The 24012-nt window shown below is 40.0% G+C and overlaps 1 protein-coding gene across 2 annotated transcripts in view; it reads left to right on the forward strand.

Moving 5' to 3' along the window:
* SORCS2 (sortilin related VPS10 domain containing receptor 2) overlaps window positions 1-24012 on the forward strand; it is a 571536-nt gene that overhangs the window by 305338 nt on the left and 242186 nt on the right. For both annotated transcript variants that reach the window (XM_086463685.1, XM_086463683.1), the window contains exon 3: window positions 18367-18466. In XM_086463685.1, coding sequence (XP_086319811.1) covers window positions 18367-18466 — 100 coding nt within the window. The remainder of the gene's footprint in view (window positions 1-18366; window positions 18467-24012) is intronic.

Consider the following 24012-nt stretch of genomic DNA (forward strand, 5'->3'; position numbering starts at 1 on the left):
TCCCTGTATTTGAGCGTGTTTGAGGTTGCGATTGAGTTAGGTTTCAGACAGGAAGCATATGGCAGTGGGCTGCAGAGCTGAGACTTTGCTGGGACACAGAGCACCCAAAGAAGTCACACGAGTAATTGAATCTCTTGTTCTGCTTGAGATGAGCAACAGAATATTGCAAGGTTTCTGTGAGTATTAGCTCATATTTGAGAATTAATTTATTTCAATCTTGTCTAGACCTGTCCTGTGTTCATTTTCTACAAATAGACTTCAGCAAATGGCAGGATTTGCCAAATCAATGCATTTTAACTATACATTACAGAAAACTCGAGGGTAGCAATTGGAATTTATAATCACAAATGCTTAGGACAGAAGTCTGATTCTACAAGTTGCAACTTAATCAAGCACAACCAAACTTAACATTTTACCTTATACCTTGTCAGGGCTCAGGTATTTTATAGATAACAAGCAACAGGTCAAGAATTACTTTACAAATAGTCTGAGACAACTATTGTTGATTTTTCAGATAATTTACAAACAGAAGAGTAATTTGTCTGAATAAATAATGTAATGCAATGTTCTGTGATATTCTTGTGTTTTGAGGTGAATTTAGTGCTCATACACATAGAAAGCACAGGGCTTGATTCCAAGTGATTTACTTAGGTGCCTTTTTTATTGGGGACTTAGAGGATGGACTGTTCTCTGCCTTTCAGCATATCTTCCTTCCCTATATACATCTTTGCAGAACATTTGCCATTTTCAGGAAATGCAATTTGTCTCACCATTCCCAGGGCTTCACCTTTTCTCTATTATAATGGAAACTAGGGTGGTGAAGGTGGCAAGTGAATTCACTGGCTAAATCCAAAGTACATGGAGACGATGCAGTTAAATAAGCAGGCTACTGTAGGTTTAGATGAACAATTTTCCAGCCATCTGTCCTATTTTTCTCTCCATAATTGATGGCAGAGTATCAAAACTGTTGAATAGTTAGCAATAGCTGTTGGAGGTATTTGTAGGCTTCCTATGTAGTGGTTCACAAACAGTGGGTATGGACCACTGGTGGTCTGCAAGTTCATGGGCCAGTGCTTCACAGATGAGCTGTGGAACTACATTGCAGGTACATTGTTTCCAGTTGGAAGCGGAAAGTATAGTGATATTTGAAATATTCTGACAGAGGTCCACTTACCCCAAATTTTTGGAACCTGCAGACAGCATAGCTGGTATTTAAGGCATTTGTTTCCTCTTCAGTGAGATGGGGCAGTAAATTAACACTGAGCACTGATATGCTAAAAGAGAACATAATAGAAAATTCCAAAGCAAATACAAATAGGCCTTCTCGTCTGTGTGCCAAGGATGCCTCTCTTTGCTATAAGTACTGTTAGTGATGCTCTACCTGCAATTTAGATGAAATCTGCACCTAACATGTCCAGCTTTCAAAATAAGGAATAATGCATTTCTCTCTCCTTGCTGATGCTACACAGAGAGTCTTGTGTAATCACTGCCAAAAGATAAGAATGAAATGGGAAGAAAAAATAGCAAAAAATAGTGCTGTTCTGCTGGGGAAGGCAAAGAAAAGATAGGTATAAAAGAAAGATTGTATGTGCAATCGGTGCAGTGATAACAATTTGAAATGCAATTACTAAAGGTCAGCCATCTCCAAAGGCAAATTTTGCTCTGCTGCTCGTCAGCCTGTAAACTGCGGGCAAGAGGCTTACAAGAAGTAACAGGTAGGGATGGGGTAGGCCACACAGGATAGCAGATCATCTTTTCCTCCTCAGGACCTTAGATCTTCTAGTGATGAAATCACATGCATCTCTAGTTATCATATACCTGACAGTTGTGCTTATTCACTACAGCTTCAAGGCCCGGATGACCCTGCTACATTCCTGTTTCATTATACCTCTGCTTTTACGTAACTGCTCCTTGAGGGATGGGGGACCAGCAGAACTAATTCCCTCCCGCATTCTTCTCTGTCATTTGACACATTTACTAACAAAGACAACTAACTTCCCCCCCCCCCCCCCCCCGAAATCTATACCTAAAGATTTGAAAAGGTAACTGCAAAGCATAAAATTGAAGCCTGAAGATCCACCTACAGTATGCTTAACCTAAGTATTTTTTCAAGATATTCCATTGAAAATATGACATTAATGCTCTTCTTTTCTTTCATCTTACACTTGACAGCATGTGTGTAGAGATGTGAGAGTCTGAATGTGGTGTTATTTATTATTACCGTTGTTGTTATTTAGTAAAGCCGCAGAGCTGAAATGATAAGTAACCGAAACCTCATAATAATAAGTAGGCATGACTCATGGGTTGCTCATAAAGTATTTGTTCCATTAATCCAACTCTGTTGTGTGATTTGAAAGTAATTACATTTTGGATATCAGTGTGAATAACTTAATGGTTTGGAATCACTCGAAAGCTCATATCCCTTACTTATAATTTGCATCCTCACCAGAATAAGTGACTCAAAGCTATTTCTTATTTTACTTCTTTTCACAATCATTTACAGCTTCCTTTGATCGTATGGTAATATCCTTCACTTTCACCTCCTTCAATGCCTTAGAGGCAACAGGTATCAACTTTGTTCTATTTTTGTGCTTTATTGAGGCAAACCCAGAAGTTTCTTTGACCTTTTATAATATTTGAGGAAATTTGAGGAATCTGAAGCTCAGTTGTTTTGAATGCACATTTATTTATCTATGTAAAATGTGTGAAATGTTAGGAGAATCTGAGACAGATTCAAAAGCTGTAACAACAACAAAAATATTAGAAACTTTAAGGGCTAATCAAAATGCTCCCCACACATAGCTGCCAAATAGGCCATATGTGGCCAATGCAAATACAGGTGTGACGTGACTGTTCATTGTTCTGCTAGATTAGTCAGTTCCTGAAGACACAATGCTAATTTTGGAGGACAATTTCTCTGAGATTTGATGGGTCATCTGATTATCATATTTTATATTATTCTTACTAATCTCATGCTGTAGAACAGATGAATTTGTGAGCAAGTAAATAAGGAGAATGCAACTATATTGGAAGGAGTTGGAACAAAAGATCACTTTTCCTCCTGAGGCAGTTCTGCAGCAAAGCAAAGGGTCTTTAGCAAACACAGGAGAAAATTACTGCCATATGTAAATTTTTATGTAATATTGCTAATGAAGGAAGGAAGGTATTACCAGTGGAAAAGATTTCCTTCCTTCATCCCCCTCCTTAAATCTAGATGTCTCATTTTCACAAATCTGAAGTGCAGGAATGCAAGCCCCATGTTAGTGACAGAGGGACAAATAACCCATTTTTATAGACTGTACATAATGATGAAAGATTAAAACAGCTTTGAGTCATGAAGGCTGCTTCTCAAACTTGCCCAAAGCTTGCTCAGTAAGAGATGACTAAGCTTTTTAAGTTCTGTACCTGTGTCTGGAATGGGTGTTGCATCTGTCAAGTTAAGTCCTTTGTTTGACAGTATAGCTTTTTTCTTGTTCTATGATGGCCTCAAAGTTAAAGAATGTTCCTCAATTAAAAAATCCACAAAAGAATAAAAAGTGGTTTAAGAATTGTTTTACTTGTCTTTAATCATAAGGTCTCTCTTTCTTAAAAGTACATTACAGATGATCCTGCTGTCCAGATTCATTTACTATTATTAGATCTTTTCAAACCTGAGAAGTGCTGACATCCTGTCATTAATACTCTTGTAAATTCTGAAGTAAACAGATTTCAAAGACATTCAACTGTTAGTGTGAAGACAAGGTCAAAGTGTTGAATGACAAGTCCTCCTGGTACAATAAGGCTACCCATCAATCAGTTTTACTAGCAACTTCTTAATAAAGAAAAGAGATCAGAACATGACAAAATCGTGTCTTGGAAAATATATGTGCATGACGTCCATTTTGGTATCCCTGGACTAGTAGTTAATGATGAACAACTACTATATATGGTCTGGAAATACGGTAGTCTCCTTTAGGAGAACCTCTTCTGCAGTTTAAAACTTCTGAAATTCAGAAACTAAAAAAAATATTATGCCAAAACTTTCTGAACAAGATACATTAAAATACCTAAAATAAACAAGATGGTTAAATTTTGTTTAAGAATTATCAGGTTTTAGTATTGATAACTCAAGGATGGTCATTTACAGCCATTAAAAACAATTTTGTTTCCATTTATTACCTACTCTTTTGTATGAGTGTGCAATCTTCACTGTCAATGCATTTGGCAATACACAGCTCAGAAGCTAGCTCATTTCCTCTCACTTTCTGCTGAAAGTTTTTGGAACTTTTTAGTCTGCTCGGTGGTGCCAGTGTGTTTCATTTCCTTAAATCTTCTGTGGCAATTATTCTACGGGGTTAGATGTTACAGACAGGTTGATCAGTGGTAATGTTAAATACAGCCAGCCTATCAGTTTAATAGTAAACACAGTCTAAAGTTAAGACAGATGGCTCTGGAAGAAGGAATTCCCTTTATCTACTGAATAAATGTATAGGAACAACAGGATATTAAAAATTAGAGAAAATATAAAATGCCTACATGTGAAAGGACTTCAGATGCGTTCAACAGTCAAGATATTACATGTGTCTTTAATATACATTGTGAGACTTTTTCACTTGGTCACTATTTCATGATGATAATGAGAGTTTGTCTCAGTTAAAAAGAAAACCAAAGTCAGTTCATATCTGGAGATCCAGTGTGAACACAAGATACATTTACATGTAAATTTACTTTACTATATGAAGCTGAGAGGAGGGCAGACTGCAGTCTGCTGTGTTCCATGGGATTACCCACAAATGTGGGGCAATAGGCATTGCACTGAGCAACTTCTAACCACCTCCCTTTTGCTTTCTCCAACGATAGCTGGAGTCTCGATTTCTTTGAAAAAGTCTGCTTTGGAGTGCATGCGATTTGGAAGAACAGCAGATGTATCTTAGTCTCTCCCCAAACACTGGTGTGTTGTTTTTCGTTTTATTGGTGTAAGATCAAGCTGTTTTCCAAGTCGTGTATAGAAGGTACTTAATAAAATATGCCTGGTGGGATTAGTGTCTAGCATTTGGGATCTGTATATTTATTTGTAGAGCAGTGGTGGTGTACTGAACTTTCAATGTGAAGCTGAGGCTTTGACCGCATATACCAAAAGGTTTGCCAAAGGTTTCATAGGTTAAATTCCCCAAAGTGATGGTTTTGAGTGGAATGAACAACAGCATAAAAGTAAAAAAAAAAAAAAGCTTTCGTTGGGCAAACCCACATTTTTTTCCATTTAAGCTTGACTTCTTTGGGCAGTTGAATAAGACTTAGTTATAGGACCACAAAAAGAAATGTAGCTAAAATGCTTCTCTGCCACCTTTCAAACTGCAAATGTAGAGTTTGAGATACGACTGTAACTTCAGTCTTGATATCCAAAGATTGGACAGGCCCTATGTTGTAGGTACTTCGCTAATCAGTAAACGTGTGGGTATCTTTTGTTGGCTTAAGCAACACTGCTGCACAGTTGGGCGCTTTGGTGCAAGTAGACTCCACGCAGAGTTCTGATTCCACTGAACTTAAAACATAATGAGCTTTTGTTTTTAGTATGATGAAGACTATGTGAAGTTGTGGATTTGCTAGAAAATATTCAGATAAGTTCCTTCTGTGGCTTGGTGATGCTCTAATTGTGTTTGTTGTCTACAGATAATGAGTTTTGTTACACAGTATCTTCAACAAGGATGAATTGTGTAACATAATTTTCAGTAACTGCAGAACCAAAAATTGATTGAGGTTGGAAAGGAACTCTCTTGACATCATTGAATCCAGCGCCCTTGTTCAAAGCATGGTGCTCTAGACATTGTCCAGTTGAGTTTTGAGTGTCGTCAAGGATGGAGATTCCAAAACCTCTCTGGGCAGCCTGTTCCAGTGTTCAATCACCCTCATGGTAACAAAGATTTTTCTTATATTTAAATGGAGTTTAATGTATTCGAGTTTGTGCTCATTGCCTCTTGTCTTGTCTCTGGGCACTGCCAAGAAGAGTCTGGCTTCATCTTTACCCCCTCCCATCAGCTATTTATACACATTGATAAGGTTTCCCCTCAGCCTTCTCTTCTCCAGGCTGAGCAATTCCAGCTCTCTCAGCCTTGCCCTGTGTGATAGATGATCCAGTCTCTAATCATCTTTGTGGCTCTTTGCTGGGCTTATTCCGATAGGTCTATGCCTCTCTCAATACCGTGGGGCCACAATACTGCAGACATGTCTCACCAGTGCTGAGTGGGAAGGATCACCTCCCTTGGCCTGCTGGCAGTGCTATTCCTGATGCAGCCTGAGAGACTGTCGGCCTTCTTTGCTGCAAGGGCACATTCCTGCCCTATGTTCAACTTGATGTCCACAAGGGCCCCTAGGGTCTTTTGTGCAAAGCTGCTTTCCAGCCTACTGGCCTCCAGTATGTACTGATGCATGGGGCTGGTCCTCTCCAGGTGCAGGACTTTGTCCCTCCCTTTGCTGAGCTTCATGATGTTCCTGTTTGTCCTTATCTCCACAAGATGCATTGCTGATATATTGGCCACTCCTCACAGTTTTGTATCATCTACAGATTTGCTGTCACTATCCTATGTTTCTCTTTCCTGTCATCTTGGAAGCTGTGAAATCTGCTGACTTCTATCTGCAGCTCATCACTTAGTGACCCAGATCTTCCACCACCACAAAGCTCCTGCAAGGAAGGACCCCATCTCCTGCTGTCCCAGCCTCAGTGAGAGACCTCAGACACCCCAGCCGACCCAGACAGGCGGAGCTGCATCCTCTGCTGGCAGCTCCGTCTGAGCTTGAATGGTAGAAGCTAGGGGAAGCAGGAGAACGTGTAATAACCTTCACTCGTTCACAGAAAATGAGGAGGTAATTGGTGACAGCCACCATGGCTTCACTAAGGGCAAATTGTGCCTGACAGATCTGGTGGCCTTCTGTGACAGGGTTACAGCGTTGATAGATAAGGGAAGAGCAACCGACGCCATCTACCTGGACTTGTGCAAAGCATTCAACACTGTCCCACGTGACATCCTTATCTCTAAATTGGAGAGACATAGATTTCGTGGATGGACCTCTCGGTGAATGTGGAATTGGAGGGAGGGTCGCACTCAAAGAGTTGCAGTCAATGGCTCAATGTCCAAGTGGAGACCAGTAACGAGTGGTGTTCCTCAGGGGTCGGTACTGGGACCAGTGCTACCTAACAACTTTTTCAGTGACATGGACAGTGGGATTGAGTGCATCCTCATCAAGTTTGCTGATGACACCAAGCTTTGCGGTGTGGTCAACACGCTGCAGGGAAGGGAGGGCATCCAGAGAGACCTTGGCAGGCTGGAGAGGTGGGCCCATGCAAACCTCATGAAGTTCAATAAGGCCAAGTGCAAGGTCCTGCACCTGGGTTGAGGCAATCCCAAGCACAGATACAGACTGGATGATGAGTGGATTGAGAGCAGCCCTGCAGAGAAGGACTTGGGGGTGCTGGTGGATGAAAAACAAAATATGAGCCAGCAATGTGCTCTCAGAGCCCAGAAAGCCAACCCTATCCTGGGCTGCATCAAGGGAAGCATGGCCAGCAGGTCAAGGGAAGTGATTCTCACCTCTCAACTCAACTCTGGTGAGACCCCACCTACAGTGCTGCATCCTGCTCTGGTGTCCCCAGCACAAGACATACATGGACCTGCTCGAGCAGGTCCAGAGGAGGGTCATGAAGATGATGAGGGGGCTGGAGCACCTCCCCTATGAGGACAGGCTGAGAGAGTTGGGGTTGTTCAGCCTGGAGAAGAGAAGGCTCCAGGGAGACCTTCTAGGGACGTTCCAGTACTTAAAGGGGGCCTACAGGAAAGATGGGGAGGGACTCTTGATCAGGGAGTGTAGTGATAGGATGAGGGGTGATGGTTTCAAACTGAAAGAGGGGAGATTTAGATGAGATATCACAAAGAAATTCTTTCCTGTGAGGGTGGTGAGACACTGGCACAGGTTGCCCAGAGAAGCTGTGGCTGCCCCCTCCCTGGCAGTGTTCAAGGGCAGGTTGGATGGGGCTTTGAGCAATCTGGTCTAGCGGGAGGTGTCCCTGCCCATGGCAGGGGGGTTGGAACTAGATGATTTTAAGGTCCCTTCCAACCCAAATCGTCTATGATTCTATGATTGCTGCAAAATAACTTTTTAGATGCTGGGTCACTTTTTTCTCTCCTAGTCTTCCTTAATGCCAGATAAGAATGCGATTGAAGTTTTTGGCTCCTTGTGAGTTTTGTGTTGTTTTGAATGTAGATAATTATTCTTTTCTGTACGGGTTGTTTTCACTTGCATTTGAAATTACATGGCAACAATTTGTAGTGGACCAAGCTTCCATTAAGAGCAGTTAGTCATGGTCAAGTGAACAAATATATCAGCATGTCACCCTGGTATATATCAACCCTCTCTCCTCTGAAGCACAGTGTCAGCTGTGAACACACTCTTAGTGCGACTTTCTTTGTACAAAATTGATCCAGCATAGTATGTAGTCAGAAGACTTCATCTGACAAGGATCACCTCCTTACTGTTTTATTTTTAGAATATTCATTATGATGGTATGGAAGCTCCATAGATCCGTGTGAACGTGTTAATGGCCATAAACCTGCCTGGTTCTTCTACTTGTTGCTGTGAAGTGTGGTCTTCTCAGTTTGGAAATTCCTATGTAAATGCATGTATTTGTCTTAGGATACTGTTTCCTAGCAAACTGTGACGCAGTTCAAAATGTGCTGCATTTGCTGTGGCTGGCCCTTATAATCTGTCAGCATAATTTATGGGAACACTTCACAGCACCTTCTGCTGCTAATGGTCTCTCAGAGTCCTGCAGAAAAGGCTGGTTCTGCCTCCTAATTTTAAGAGCTGTGATGGTGGCACTGTTTGTCTCTTTTTCTGAATCTATTTTGGATTTATGTCTGGCCAAGGATTTGGAAGAGCTGCTATAAAAGCAGAAACATCTGCTGGGGCTTTATGTGCTGCTGGTTTGCCAAGTTCAACAGCAGGCCAAACTACAGCTGATGGGCTCAGCCCTCCCCAGGTGTCACTGCAGTTACAGGAGAAGGACTGCAAGAGAAATTTGGCTGCTGAAAGCTCTAAACAAAATAAATTAAAAAACCCCCAAACCTTCAGCAGTTGTAGAAGGCTATGAGGAGATTATGGCTGGGGTCATTAGCAAGTAACAGAAACAAATCGTGCTGAAGTGATTGTGAGCATTTGAATTCCCCCACCTGCCCTGTTTCCTGCAGCACCCTCAGGTGTGCCTGCTCCCATGGTTAACTGCAGGCTTTCCCTCTGTTCTGCAAACTGGCAGTTCAGGTGGCACAGACACATGGTGGTTTTAAAGGCTGCCAGGAAAACCTGATCTTGTTTAACTGTCTGACTTCAGACACATCATGGCAACCTCACTCATGGGCAGACATGGGTGAGGCAGGCAGTGTTTTCTACATGGACAGTGAACTTCTGTTACAGGAGAGGAATTCAAAATGATGCCTTAAAATTCCTTGTAAAGGAATGATGCAATTGTAGTAACTTGAATAGTCACTCCTTTGACACTGCGGACATGGGAACTGATATCCTAGATGGACCTGTGCTGCATCTGAACACTGCCCAGCCTCCATCCGTGATGTGTACTAGCATTTTCAGAGAAGTGTGGCAGAAAACCAACAACAGACAACTTTAGGGCAGTTGATGGCTCTCTGATGCACTCAACATAAGGCTTTCAGCATATAATTATCTGCATTTACTTACTGTTTAGGATATTTTTGTTCTTTATAAAAATGTCCAGTTACTCCCTTAGTTGTGCCAAGCATTTGGCTTCAGGGGCAGAGTACCACAGTCAAATTACTGACAAAACATTGACTTACCTTTTTATGAAGTGCTACAACCTGGCCATATAATTCACTCCTCCTCCCACCTCCTCCAGAGCAATCACAAAGTTGAGGTTGGCACTTCAGCAGCAAAAGCAAAAACTTCTACAGATGAAGTTAAAGGAGAGTTATACTGAAGAGTAAGTAGCTGACTATTACAGTTGGTAAAGTCCATTACTAGAGGAATACATAATTGTGTGTGAATGTGCACATTGAATTTATTAAATTGTTGTAACTTATTTTTTAGTTTAATAAATGATCTTGTTGCAGCCAGATCTATCTAGCGATTATAAGAAAACTTGCTGTTCTGGTCAGAAAACACAAGGCCAAATTCTCTCTTCTTATACGTCCCAGCATCCTTCTTGCGTTCCAAGGAGCTGCCTGACTGAGAATAAAGTTGTTTCAGAAATATTTCATCTGTGTGCAGTGATTTAAATAAAAAACCTGGGCTGTGGGAAATACTTACCATTTTTCCATGGTGGAGAATGTTAATGTTCCTTGCCAACCACAAGAAAATGTTCTTAAACCATCCCCTTTCCTCAAAGAACACAAGTATGTGAGATGAGAAATTTTCCTTCGTGATTACTCATTTCCAATCACAGCACTCATAAAAGAAGAATTGTCCTTGAAGTGGTACAAGGATGTTTCCACTCCTGGCAATATAGTTAGTAAGCATAATTTTGGAAGATTGCAGTTTAGCAGCAAAGGCTTTTCTTTCTTTTTTGCTTTTCCCTAAATTTTCAACAAACACACCTTTTTTACAAAAGTTGTTTTTCTTCAAATTGGTGGAAGGAGGTTAACACTGTATAGGAAATGAAGTGCTCATTTCTTTTGTAGGTAGTAATTAAATTGTTAAGTGAAGCCACTGTTTTTTTCCAACACAGTACTTTCAGAAATAATAAATTGAGCTTGTGAAGGAAAGCATTTTTATTAAAAAATATACACCTAACAGTAAAATTCTTCCTGTATTCTAATCTAGCTAGCATTTATATTGTACAAGAAAACCTAAATTAATATTGTTTTGTAGCACTGTGTGAGCTATCAGTTCTGCTATTTTATTTGTGTTTCTAATATGCCAGAGGTGTCTCTCAGTAGCAAACGCCTCAGACGCTCCATGATATACTCCATTCCTTGCTGAGACCTACTAATGCAATGCTGGATTTGCAGCTGCTGAAACTAAATCTACACAGGACTGTTTCTTAGGATAAATGCTTGAACAGTAATAGTTAGTTACATGATATGTTGAATTCAGTGAAGAAAGTGTGGTAAGAAATTGATCATTCCCCATTTCTACAATTTCATTCTCATTTTATACTCCCTTATTTAGGTCACTACAACTCTTTGAGCTGTAAACAGGATTACTGAAATGATCCAGGTTAAAAGCAACTCTTCAAAACGATTAATTTGAATGTGGGTCATTTCAGTGGTTTTGTTTAACAGGAGCAAATGGGTAGGGTAGAACGATGGTGGGGAATTTTTAAGGTGCCCCCCGGCCCAGCTGTGTCCTGCGACTGCACCTCGAGGGCTGTATGCCCCACTGCCTGCCCCAGCCCCACCTGGGTCGCAAAGCTAAGAAGGAAGAAATAACACAGAGCTTTTACTTTTTACAAAAGTGAGACATAACCCTGTCTTCCTGGCAGCATCTTGTCTGCTTTGTCATGTGACACTGCTTGTTTCATGGTCGAACGGATTCATCACAAATATTCGTGTACCGCAAGCGTGGCTACAGGCTGTACCTTCCAAGACGTGCCGTCAGCAAGTGCAGTGTGTTGGAGATGGAATTAATGCACCAAGGCAGTAGTTTCAGAATAGGTGTCTTTCCTAAGCATCCGTTTCTGGGAGTAAAGGTGACTGCTGCAGCTAATAGGAGCTAATGATATGTTTTGTGGGCCTGTAAAATATAAAGTCTGATTGTTGGAACTCTGTAGCAAAGTGATGAGGAGCTTGAAAATGTAACAGATAAGGAGCACGATTATAGGCTAATAAGCAGGATGTTTGTGGTATATTGAAGGGCTAATGAAGGGCTGCAAAAGATAACTGTGGTCATGTAGAGTGAAGCTATGCAGAGCAGGAATGTTTAAATACAGCACTGAAAGATATGCAGTATATACTAAAGACACAGTGCTGCTAACTCTTGGAGTTTAAGACTGTTTGTGGTTTTTGTGCAGATTAAGTAGTTAGCCAGAAACGGTACATGATAAATGCATGGCAGAAGATACCAGTAAGGGAAAATATGATATAGTAAATAAGTATGTATCATATAGCTTGAATTTCTGCGCCAAGTAACACCTTCATCTGTACACAGAGCTCTGTTTATCACCTTCCATGCTCCCTCGTAAGAAAACATGAATGGTTCCAGTACTCTGCGAAGCTTTGTGTGCAGACAGCTCTGAGACAGGGTAATTCCTGGAAAACGTGGGCTTTGAAAAACTTTATGCAAAGGTAATTGCAACACTAGGATGGAGAGTTGTATGTGTGTGCGTATGGGGCACAGTTAGCCCAGGTAGGGAGTGGAGTCAAGGGAGCTGGTTGTCAGACCCTCAGGGGAGAAGCCAATATGTAGCATCATTTAGCATTTGTTTTCTGCTGTGGTTTTTAAGTATGTTGCAAAATAAGCCTGTGTCCTATTCCTCACTGAGAAGTTAGTAACCATAGTTCCTGAGGAAGGATTTGACTTCCTAAAGTCACCTAGGAGGGTAATTCTTGCTTTTATTATCAGCTACAGAGGACTGGTTTTCCCTCTCAGTGCAACCAGTTGAATTTGGTATATTTAATGCTTTGAATAGAAGTCCAGTTCTAGAATTTGTGTCGTTTTGATCTTTCTTGAGTTCTCACTCGATATGAATGTGGCTGTTCAGTGTTTTGGTTTCTTTTGAGTTTTTTTCTGTGGATTTTTCTAGGTCAGTATTTTTCAATCAAACATATATTTACCAGTCACTGAAAAACCACTGTGAATGGCCGTCTGTCCTTTATTGTGCTGCCAATGAGTGACTGAGATTGTAGGGGTCTTTATGTGCACAAAATACCTGTAAAAATGGGAAGGAATCTCTATGACTCTGTAAATGCAGAGGTGTACCGTGTTCTGTACTCATTAGAGCATTACAGAGCGAGATCCCTTCAGCTAAAAAAGCCACAGTTCTTAAAAATATCTATGTTATCAGCAACGTGATCAATATATGTTATCAGTAATGGATTGGTAAGTAAACCCAGGATACATTCATCTTCATAGTGCTTTTGGAAAAAAAGATAAACTGTATTGCCTAGATGTGAAGGTGATAAACTGTTAGCTCTTGCCTATGACATTGATTCTTTAGTGTAAAATTGGACTAAGGAAGAAACATTTCTGTATTTCTGTTTTTGAGGGGAAAAATATGTAACTTCAAAAAGGCTCAACTTTTCTGGAAAGCAGAGAGAGAGGTATTTTCAGAAAGTACTCTAGCAGTGCTGATAGCTGATGAGTAATCTGTGACTGAATGGCTAGGAGTCATACTCTTCTACAGCCTATGAAGAAACTTTCATATGCACAAATACCTCAATACATGAGTAAACCAACGTTACAATGTGTTTCTACTCTGAAGAAAGGCTTTGGGGTTTTGGAGGTTTTTTGTTGCTGTTTAAAAAGATTTTATGAGACTAACCAAAGTCTTTGCAATTTCCACATTGTAAACTTAAGAGCTCTTGAACTGATCTACTGTTCAAGTAAAGAAGATGCGTTATTATACCGCTTCTTTAATGGTATTCCTGTTTACCTCCCTTTCCGTAGGTTTTTCCTGGCATTTGTTGTTGGAACTTCTGATGTATCTGCTTTAGATACACCATCAGGCAGTTCTTCATTACTCTACTGTCCCATAGTTATTGATTTTCCTTGCAGACATTTGAGGTATAGGAGATAGTGCTGTCTCTATTTTTCAGGTAAAGAACCAGAAAACAAAGGAAATCCTGCTGTTAGATACAAGTCTGTGATAGAGCAAAAACCCAGATTAATTTCCCTTGCACTTTAAAGTTCATGGTGTAAATACCGGGTTGTTCTTCTGACCAAAAAGAGGGGAGGGTGAGAAAATGACATTTTTAATACAGTCTGGAGAAAATTAAGTGGGAAGAAGTCCAGTGAGAGTTATGCACATATCCACTCTTCCTTGATTCTGTAACTTGCATCTCAATTGAATCTTTTTTTTTTTTTAAAAGAACAACTTATCAGTAATCTAAACCAGCAGATCTTTCGTATGTTTTTTTCTAAAGGCTTTCTTTTTGTTTTGTGAGTTAAGGAATCCATGAGTCTTTTGAAATCTCTTTATTGTTGTCTTCTAGGATTTTCAGTTAATAGGGTTTGTACAGTTTGGCTCATTTGCTAGAATGGAGATAGGGTTAATCTTTAGGAAGAAAAGGTAGAAGAAATCCGATGAACATGAGTGTTAAGTGTTCCAACCATTCTCTGTCCAGTGTGTCTCTTCAATTTATTAAAAATAAAAGAAAACAGGGATGAAATAATTTGCAGCTGACATTTTCTTTGAGCATTTAATTTGACTTGGGGAATGCAAATTTCATCTCTAAAATTTTTCGTATCTTACTGTATACATTTTAATTTTTCTTATATATATATTTTAATATATACTTGTATATATATATATCTGGAAAAACAGCTAACAGTGAGCAATACTGGATCATAGGTGTGAGTCATCAGTGGAGGGCTGTATAATAACCGTGAAGTTTAGACAGGCAAACATTTGGTTCAAGTCTCTTTCGGTATTTGTTAAATTTTTCTTCTTTCTCAATATTTCTGTTGGAAGAAGTCCAGACTCAGAGTTTAGGTACAGTTCCAAGTTTAGGTGGGCATAGATTTATTTTAGCTCAAATATAAAAAAGTTACATTTTTAAGGACGAGACCCAGATTTCCTCAGAGTTTAGGGGCTTTGGAAGTTTTGTTTTGACATAATTCTGTCTGTGCTGTAATATCATTCTATGATTTTGATGATTGTTATTTGAACATGCCGTTGTTACAGTGACAAGTTATTTTTCCTTAAAGAAAAAAAAAGATTTTTTTTTCAGAAAGAATTTCAGCAGATGTACACACTAAGAAACATCCATACAATCTGTAGCCTGTAGTGCACAGGTGGATAAGCAGCAGCAGGAAGCAGCCTGTGGATAGCTTTCTGTATCCCCTAGAATGTCTCACAGAAAGCCAGGATGCTCACTGACTGCATCCAGATCACTCAGAACTGCAGGTCAAGCCCATCTGTAAGAAATCAGACTTTAATCTTCATGCTCTGGTTTATGGAGTTCTGCTGTTGTGCTAGTACTGCAAATAAACCATGCTATAGACGGATGCATTACTCTTCTTATCAGGTACATGTGTATCCTCTTTCCATTATACCTTGAAATACCTTTTCCTGAATTTTTAGGGAGGAAAGAGAATGTATTTATCCTGATAAACACAGATGGTTCATTTATGATTTTTTTTTTTTTTTTCCTATTCTTAGCACTTTTGATGCAGCAAAAGTTTGGTTTTTAACACACAAAAAAAATCTCTTTATGACTGGAAGGGCGTAAAGTGCTCCTCCTCTCCTGAATTTGATACAAACCAAATCTTGTGCTTCTTCATAATATATTCTTGAAATAGGCGTGCACTGAGATCCCAGGATTCATCCTCCTCAACCCTGTCTGTAGCCCATTAGTGCAATTACAGGGCATTCTGTTCTAGCTGTGTGCTACAAAATGTTAATTCTTTATATAGGCAGAGTCAGGAACTTGGAATTTATATCTAAAGTAAAGAAGTCATGGTGACCTGTTTTCTCTGGATTATAGCAGATTTGGATATTATTTTGGACAGTGCTTCCCTTGAATGATGTCCTTGAACTATGGCCTGTTGTCTCAAATGTCTCAAAGAGTAGCTGACATTCCTGGGCTCCCTCAAGGCTGGGTTACAGTAAAAAAGATTTGGGAGTCTGAATAAATTTCTCCATAGATCCACAGATCTTCTGCTAATCTGGGCCTTGCTGTTTAGGCATGGTGTACCTTTATGGGCATGCGTTAGTGTGTTGTCTAAGGTTGGAATTGGATTTTTTTTTCCCCTTGAGATAGCTAATTTGTACCAGAAAATAAAGGATTCTTGGCTATATAGTTTTTCTACTTTAGTCTGAAAGTACCTTAGTTACCTTAGCGTACTCTTTTTGTTACAACTTTATTCTTTTCTTCTAGTACTTTTTATAAGTCATGAGAATTAGAAGAGGAACTTCTAGACTGGAACTTTTTATCTCTGAAATGGCTTATCATCTTTGGGCTTCCTGCCCGCACTCTTTTCATACCTTCATACAGTTGCCACCTCCTGCAGTGTCACTCTCCAGTGGTCCCATTGTATTAATCCTGGAACTGCCTCTTCAAAGAAAATTGGATCATCTTTAAGGTTCAGAGAATTATTTCAGGATGATATCACTGGACAAGCCACTGGCCTGATATTCTTTCCTCAAAGAAAATAGTCTAAATTCTGTATCCATCATACATACTTGTTCTACATGATTTCAGTACATCTGGCTGAAATCAGTATTTTAGTCTTTGCTTTAATTTCTTTTCTGTCAAACACCTCTGGCAAATTAGGTTTAGCACTGTCCATCCTATTCCCCTTAGAATTTTAATTAGCTTGATGCTGAATACCCAGTGCGGTGCAGTTGCATGTATTTCTACATAATTTTTTGTCAAAACTGGATTGCTATGATTCCATTAACTTTTGTAATGCTTTGCTGTGTATCTGCAGGTGAAGCAACATTATGGGGAAAAACCCCCTATTCAGCTGTCACTATAAAATAGGTAAACTCTCAACTTTAGACTGTGAGCATGTGTCATAGGCCTATGCCCAGTCATTTTTTGACTGGTGGAGAGGGAAGAAAAACAGGGTAAACTTTAACCCTTCTTTACTTCGTGTCCCTTAGGACCTGATCCAGGCATCTCATTCTGTGCCCAGTATGCTTGGTGATGCCAAAGATATAGAAAGCTGCTCCATGACCACAGCTGAAAGTTCTCGTGTCACATGGAAAGCTGGATGTGTGAAAGCAAAGTAGCTGCCTCTGGCTTCATACCACATGCCCTCTGACTTAAATGACATCCTTGGTGGGGCTGGGACATGGGCAGGCAGGGAGTGGGTACACAATGCTTGTGGCAGCCTCCTGTGGGCACCAGCCCCTTGGGGACCGTTCTGCCTCACGTGGCTTGGAGGAGACCTCAGGCTGTGGGCCACCTGTCAAGGTGTACATGGTCAGCCAGGGATCTGGTTTCTCACTTTTCTCTCTCACTGTCACGTTCCTATGAATTTCAGCAGTGTCTCCCCTGGGCAAGGAGTATGAGACAACAGAGCCCACTGGGGGACAATGAACATGGCAGAATGGGGCTGTAGGACGGAAATCACTGCACAGGCAGTCCTCAGTGTCACACTGGGAGGGACAGAGGACTCATCTGGTTCTCTTGGACATGAGAGCTATGGCATGTTCCCAGTTGTCTGAATAATGCAGAGGTACCGGGCAGGGCACCTTCAGCCCTGTTCATTAAAGGGGATTGTTAGCCCAGTGAAAAAAGAGGAGTATAGATTGGAAGTCCTCCCACCAACCATCTGTCCTATGGATGGCTTCTTGGTGAAGAATTGACAGGTGCCTTAGATGTGTCTGAGTCCCCTTCCAAATGCAAAAGGAAAAACTGTAGATATGGAGAGACCATATGGTGCAATTTGATCCTATATAGAACAAATGAGGCTTCGTCCAAAGTGATTTAATTTTGGATGTGACTTGCTTTGAGTTTCACTAACTACTGTTTTCCTACACTAACATTTTACTTGTCTGTTCTTTTTATACTAGACACTGCTGATACAGGTGCATAGCAAAGATGCCATTTTTCACTGTAGGTTTTTCAGGAATATGGAACAATTTCTGCAGAGTGCCCACATTTGAAATATTCATAAATTTGTGTGTATGACATACTGATGGGCAAGTACTGACTTTGTTTTTATTCATTCAAAATTTAGTGATCCTCTGGAAGAGAGCTGGAGGAGTGGATGGATACCTTTATTAAGTATGAATTCTGGTAGAGGTCCATTGCGAGTCTTGCATATCACAGGCCAAATTGTTCTGTTATGCAACACGAGGCTCTGAAATCAGATCTTCTTTTTCTGCATAGCCAAGGAGGTGCTGTTAGTACTTGTCGATGAGCTTTTGCTCTGCTTGGCTCTTTTTTTCCCACCTTGTGGGTGATGATGGAAGGGTGTATGTGTTGGGCTTCTGTCACTGCACGGTGCAGTGTCAGGATGAAAACTAGCACCACGCAGAACTGCAAAATACAGACAGAACTAGACATGTTTTTTCAAACCTAGAAGAATAGTCTTAATAGTGGCAGGTTTCTTTTAGTAGCTAATGAACACTAAGAACAAAAGGATGGCAGAGAAGCATTGGAAATAGTTGATTTTAGGGTTTTTTTGCAGAGTTTTTTGCAGAGTTTCAATGCTGAAGACTTTAGCAGAGAGCCCTTACCGATGTTTGATTTCTTTCAGGTCCTCAGATTTTGGGACGTTATACACAAAGTTGAATCTACAGCCTGGGATTGCCACTGTTATTGACAATTTCTACATTTGTCCCACCAACAAAAAAAAGGTATGTAGCAAAAAAAAGAGCCTTTTGATAGTGCAGCTGAGATTCTGCAACTATGTGAAGTGTGTTTTACAGGTTTTCAAAATGTAGAGAAGTGGTTTTCACAAAGTGGCAGGTCACCTTAGGTTCATTTGTGACATATGGAAGTGGGATATTTATTCTTCGTGAATAATATAGAAAGGAAAAAATGCCTTGATGGACCCTGAAAACTTTTGAAGCCATTGACTCCTAGAAATTGAGCTTCTGTGGAATCTTCCATGGAAATGGAAAAGGAACTCCTGTAGGTTTTCACACATCGACACAGATTCTGGGACTAACATTCAACCTCTTCATCCTTTATGCACAATTTCAAAGTCCTTTGCACATTCCTTTATATAAAGCATAAGGATTGGGCAGGCTGTCATTGAGAGTGATGTTTATCCTGTGTAAAATCTTAATTAAATGATGAAAAAACCCTCTCCTTGAAACTCTTTCTTAAAAACTGTTCCTGCATCATTACCAAACCAAAAAGCTTTTCATGAAGCCTAGGAAGATTAAGTGGACTTTGTAAGTGAGAGTGAAATCGACCCATTGAGTGTATGTACAATGGATGTTATATTAGAAGCAACAGGAAGAGCGATTATGAGAAAAAAAACAATAACAACCCTTCTATGTCTGCGAAATGCTTGTAATTTAAACGGCAAGAATTGTGAAATACATTGTGAATAACACAAGCACAGTAGGTCTTTCATGAAATAAGAATTTTCTCTTGATAAGGGCCTTTTAACTCCAGTGTGATACAGAAGCATTGATTTCACGCAGAGGCCGCTGATTGGAAGGACAATGTTAGTTGTGTTTATCTGTCTGTTCTGCTTAATCAAAAATCAGTGGAACTCAGTGAGGCTGCCTGGATGATGAAGTACTTTTTTTATTTCCCTTGCAATTGTCACTGGAGTTTTTGTGTCCAAGCTATGCTATGCCTGAGCTCAGTAATATATTTTTAATGAGCTGCAAAGTCAGAAATGGTTTTTTTGTTTCTTGAAGAGGAACTACCACCAAGCACAAAGTTTCTGCAGATCGGTGTCTCAGAGATGAGATCTACTGGTGATCTCAAGTCCAAAAGAATAAAACCAAAAATCTTTACCCATCTCAGTTTCTGGAATAAAGGCTAAAAGTTTTAGATGGATGAGAGGTCTGTGGATGATTTCTCCCAGCTCACCCAGCTACAATATAAAAGCCTACACAAGCACAGGGGGGTCAGTGACAAAGTGGTTGTGCCAGTTGTCTATCAAAATAAACAGTGGTAAGATCATTGCTGAATTTCAAGCCTGAAGGACACACCAGTGTTGACAAAAAAATCTCGTGTTAACCCTGTCCTAGAAATATCTATATTCTGCTTGAGACAAGTCGAAGTTCTTAAAGAGACAAGCCCTGTTTTGTAAACTAATAGCATATTGGAATCCCTCTGTTACAGAAAGTCCCCCCATACACTATTTTTATGCTGAGACTTGTTTCCACAATGTTGTTCAATAGTGTACAAACAACAAAAAAAGCAGAGCCTGTAAATGATGCTAAAGGGAGATATATTTATGCATGCAAATGTACATACGTACATGCATACATAGTACAAAAATGGTGAAAGATTGAAGCCAACACCTTCAGACTGGTCTTGTAGGTGTTGCAGTTACTGGTGGCAGGTAAGGGGGAAGTCTCCATGTTGTAAGAACTTTGTCAGTCATAATGGGAACTTTTCTGGTGCTGGACGTTTGATTAGGACACTGACTTAGGCTACCAGCTGATTTCACGAAAGTTGCTTAGAAAGATGGGAGAACATGTGTCCCTGCCCGTCCATTTCAGTGCAGTTGCACTGGGGTGGAATAGAGCATTTGGAGCTCTGACTCCCTTTTTCTGAGCTGAGCAGAAGTCTTGGGGTTTCACTTATTCCTGATGTTACCAGAATTCAGATCATTATGGTGTGGGTTTTCTTCAGCCAGTTCACATATTTTGAAATATGCTGAAAATGAAAACTGGAGTGCTGACCGTGCATAGTGGAACTGAGCATGCACTTTAAATTTAAAGCATAAGTAGCCCCATGCTACTACTTAGCATTTAGGGTCTGGGAATATGCATAAAAGCAAAGATAAAAGACATTGATGGGGATTTTTTTGAATACTTTGCATATTAAGCATTGTTCTGTGCTTTCATTCCATTTACCCATTCTAGACCTCATCTGTGGAAGAACTGATACTGCAAATTTAATGCTCAACATTTCCACCTCAATGTCATCAGAGCATTAACCTCACCTGATTTTAGCTCTTGGGATTCAGGTATCTAGTCAAACTCCCCCCCGCTCTACAGTCAAAGGAGAAATGTGGGTACCTCCAGGCAGTTCATCATGTTAAAATGATAGTTCTTTGTACTTATGGGAATAAGATTGGATGATCTTGTGGGTTCCTGTAAATGCCTTTGTGACTGTTGTGGGTCTGAACAGAGGCTAACTGCAGCTTGCTACAAAGGTGTACAAAGAGATCTGTCGTGGCTTAACCCCAACCAGCAACTAAGCACCACACAGCCACTTGCTCAGTCCCCCTCGATGGGAAGGGGGGAAGAGACTTGGAAAGGTTGAAGTGAGAAAACTTGTGGGTTAAGATAGGAATAGTTTAATAATTGAAATAAAATAAAATAGTGGTAGTAGTAATAGTAATAATAATTTTTTTAAAAATGTAGTGAAAAGGAAAATAACAGAAAGAGAGAAATAAAACCCAAGAAAGACAAGTGATGCAAATGAAAACAGTTGCTTACCACCAACGACCGATGCCCGGCCAGTCCCCCAGCAACAGCCCCCGCCAACGTCTCCCCTATTTCTGTTGCTGAACATGACATCATATGGTACGGAATATCCCTCTGGTCAGTGGGGGTCGGCTGTCCTGGCTGTGTCTCCTCACAGCTTCTTGTGCACCCCCAGCCTCCTCGCTGGTGGGGTGGGGTGAGAAGCGCAAAAGTCCTTGACGCTGTGTCAGCGCTGCTCTGCAATAACGAAACCATCCCTGTGTTATCAACACTGTTTTCAGCACAAACCCAAAACATAGACCCATGCCAGCTACTGTGAAGAAATTTAACTCTATCCCAGCCAAAACCAGCACAAGATGGAAGTTGGTTTTGTTTTGTTTTTGAATGCAATTAGATGAAATATTTTTAGAAGGCTCCAGTTTAGTTCTTGGACTGACATTATTTCTTCAGTTTATCTCTGCTGGTATACCAGCTCCTGGAGTGACTTAGAGTCAACATGCCTCCATGGACTCTGTGAGCTGCAATTATACCATACAGACCAATGGACTTATGAATGAGCTTTATACAGCAAATGTGAAATTGTACTGGAAATCTTCAGTGCCTGTGAATTTCTCTAATTTGCGTTTCATTAAGATACATTGAAAAGAAAGAAAAGTTCCTACTTCTTATTTTCCCCATCCGATTGTTTAAGAAGTTAAAATTCAATTATAATGCTGTTCATGAAGAAGTGCATTAGCGGATGCAGAAGGTACAGCAACATCCTTTTCACATAGTGCTACATGGAAAAGGGATTGTATATAAAACCAGAGCAAAATTACGAGGTAAAATATAGGAAAGCTGGGGACTTTGAACTAGCTGGTGGAAGGATGGAAATCATTTATGAAACATACTAAATACATGCAAAGAAGTGGCGCATTCCTGTTCTCTGTTAACCTTCTATGAACAAGTTGTTATGAGTATGGTTCATAGGTCTAAGAGAAGAATCAGGAAGGAGTGGTATCAAGGTCATATCTACACAATCTTATGAGGATTGAGGTAAATTCACTCAGTCTGGGTCTTTTTCTGGCTGAACGCAGCAGAACTCTGATGCAGAATTTGTGTTGCTGCGGTTACCACAGTACTCAAGCTATGAAGCCCAGTTTTGACAAGAAATTATGACAAATCTCTGAGGGTAGAGCTTTAGAGGCTTTGTGTATTGCTCTGAATGAGCCCTTCTGATGAAATCATGGGATGGAGGCGTGAACCATGGCTGTATTGTTTGTGAATCAGAGCTGAATTGCAGTCAGCCAGCAGCACAAGTAGAAGACATTTGCACCTACCTACAAAAGACTGTGTATGCTATGAAACAATAGAGTAATAGGTGAGGTAACACTGTAATTAAGAGTTGACTCTTCCTAAGGATGCATTAGTATTTGCTTTGCCTTCTGGCTGTTTTCAGTGTAATATAAACCTGCAAACAAAGACATTGAAACTATTACTCTGATATGGTTTTGGAAAGTTATAGAGTAACGAAGGTGAGTTCTCCTGTGTAAGCTCTCTGATGCTAACTTCTTCATTTGAAGCACTTTTTCATTGATCTGTGAAATAAAATAGCCTTACTTTATGCAGGCCTTGGAAGTGCAGTGCACTGGTAAGGGATGTTCCTGCACTTTAAACAACAGAACTTACGTAATTATCTCATTTTCAGTAATTACTCTATGCTGGTACTGTCAAACAGTGCAGGCATCCCATAATGTATCATGTGAGAGAAATAATTTCATTTGTATCCTCTGTTTACCAAAACAACATTATAATTGTGATTTGGAAGTGGTGCACATGATTCATGGAGTGTGGGACTATGCTTTCCATAGTGTCAATCTGGAGTTAGCTGAAAAAGTAAATTCTTTGTACAGAAGACAAAAGTTAGCAGAATTCAGCTTCACTAAGCTAAATTATCAACAAAATATTTAACATTTTTATAGGGTGTATATGCTGTTGGATGTAGAAAGTACATGTCTGCTCTGATTCTCTTTGTATAATGTTGCTGGGGAGGAGTTGAATGAACACGCTGTTTTTTTTTTTCCCACATTTAGCACATATTTTAAATTTCATTGGTACTAAATGCAACTGATGCATCCATCCTTCTGTTTATATGCTTCTGGAAAAGAGGCAGCTAAGCAATGTGTATTCAGCCTTTTCATATTAAGAGAAAATAAATGTTGATGTGCGTACACTGACTTATTAGTTAAATGGGTTGAATGCTTACATTTCTCAGCTGTCACAATAACCAATAGCTGCATGTTTTTCCAAACTAAAAGGCAAGATGACAAACATGTATTCTTGCTTGATAAACCATGCAGAACACTTAAGACAGTAATAAGGGTATAGGCTGTCCTGTACAGTATTTTAACTCCTGATACTTTAAAATAGTATAAATTACACATGATCGCAAAAGGGTATTTGCCACAGCTATAAAAGCATTTCCCGAGATGCAGCTGGTTTGAGCAATGTTTGTAAGCACTTACGGGTAAATGCAGTCCTACAGCATTTTGACATTTGTCTTTCAGAGCAGAACAATTGATAGTAGAAGTTGTCAAAACACAGTGAGACTACATTTATTTGTAAGGAATAATTCTGGTCAAGTATCAATCTCCTTAGAGACCATACCAGAATGTCTGCAAACACAGAGAGCAGAATTATCTTACACTTCTATTAGTAGAAGTTGTCAACTGTGGAATATTCCTTTCAATAACCTGCGTACTTACTTCAGGAAGGCTTCGCTGTGAAATTGCAAAATATGA

Source organism: Leptosomus discolor, chromosome 4 (assembly GCF_034619465.1).
Source record: "Leptosomus discolor isolate bLepDis1 chromosome 4, bLepDis1.hap2, whole genome shotgun sequence".
In the NCBI taxonomy this organism is placed as follows: Eukaryota; Metazoa; Chordata; class Aves; order Leptosomiformes; family Leptosomidae; genus Leptosomus; species Leptosomus discolor.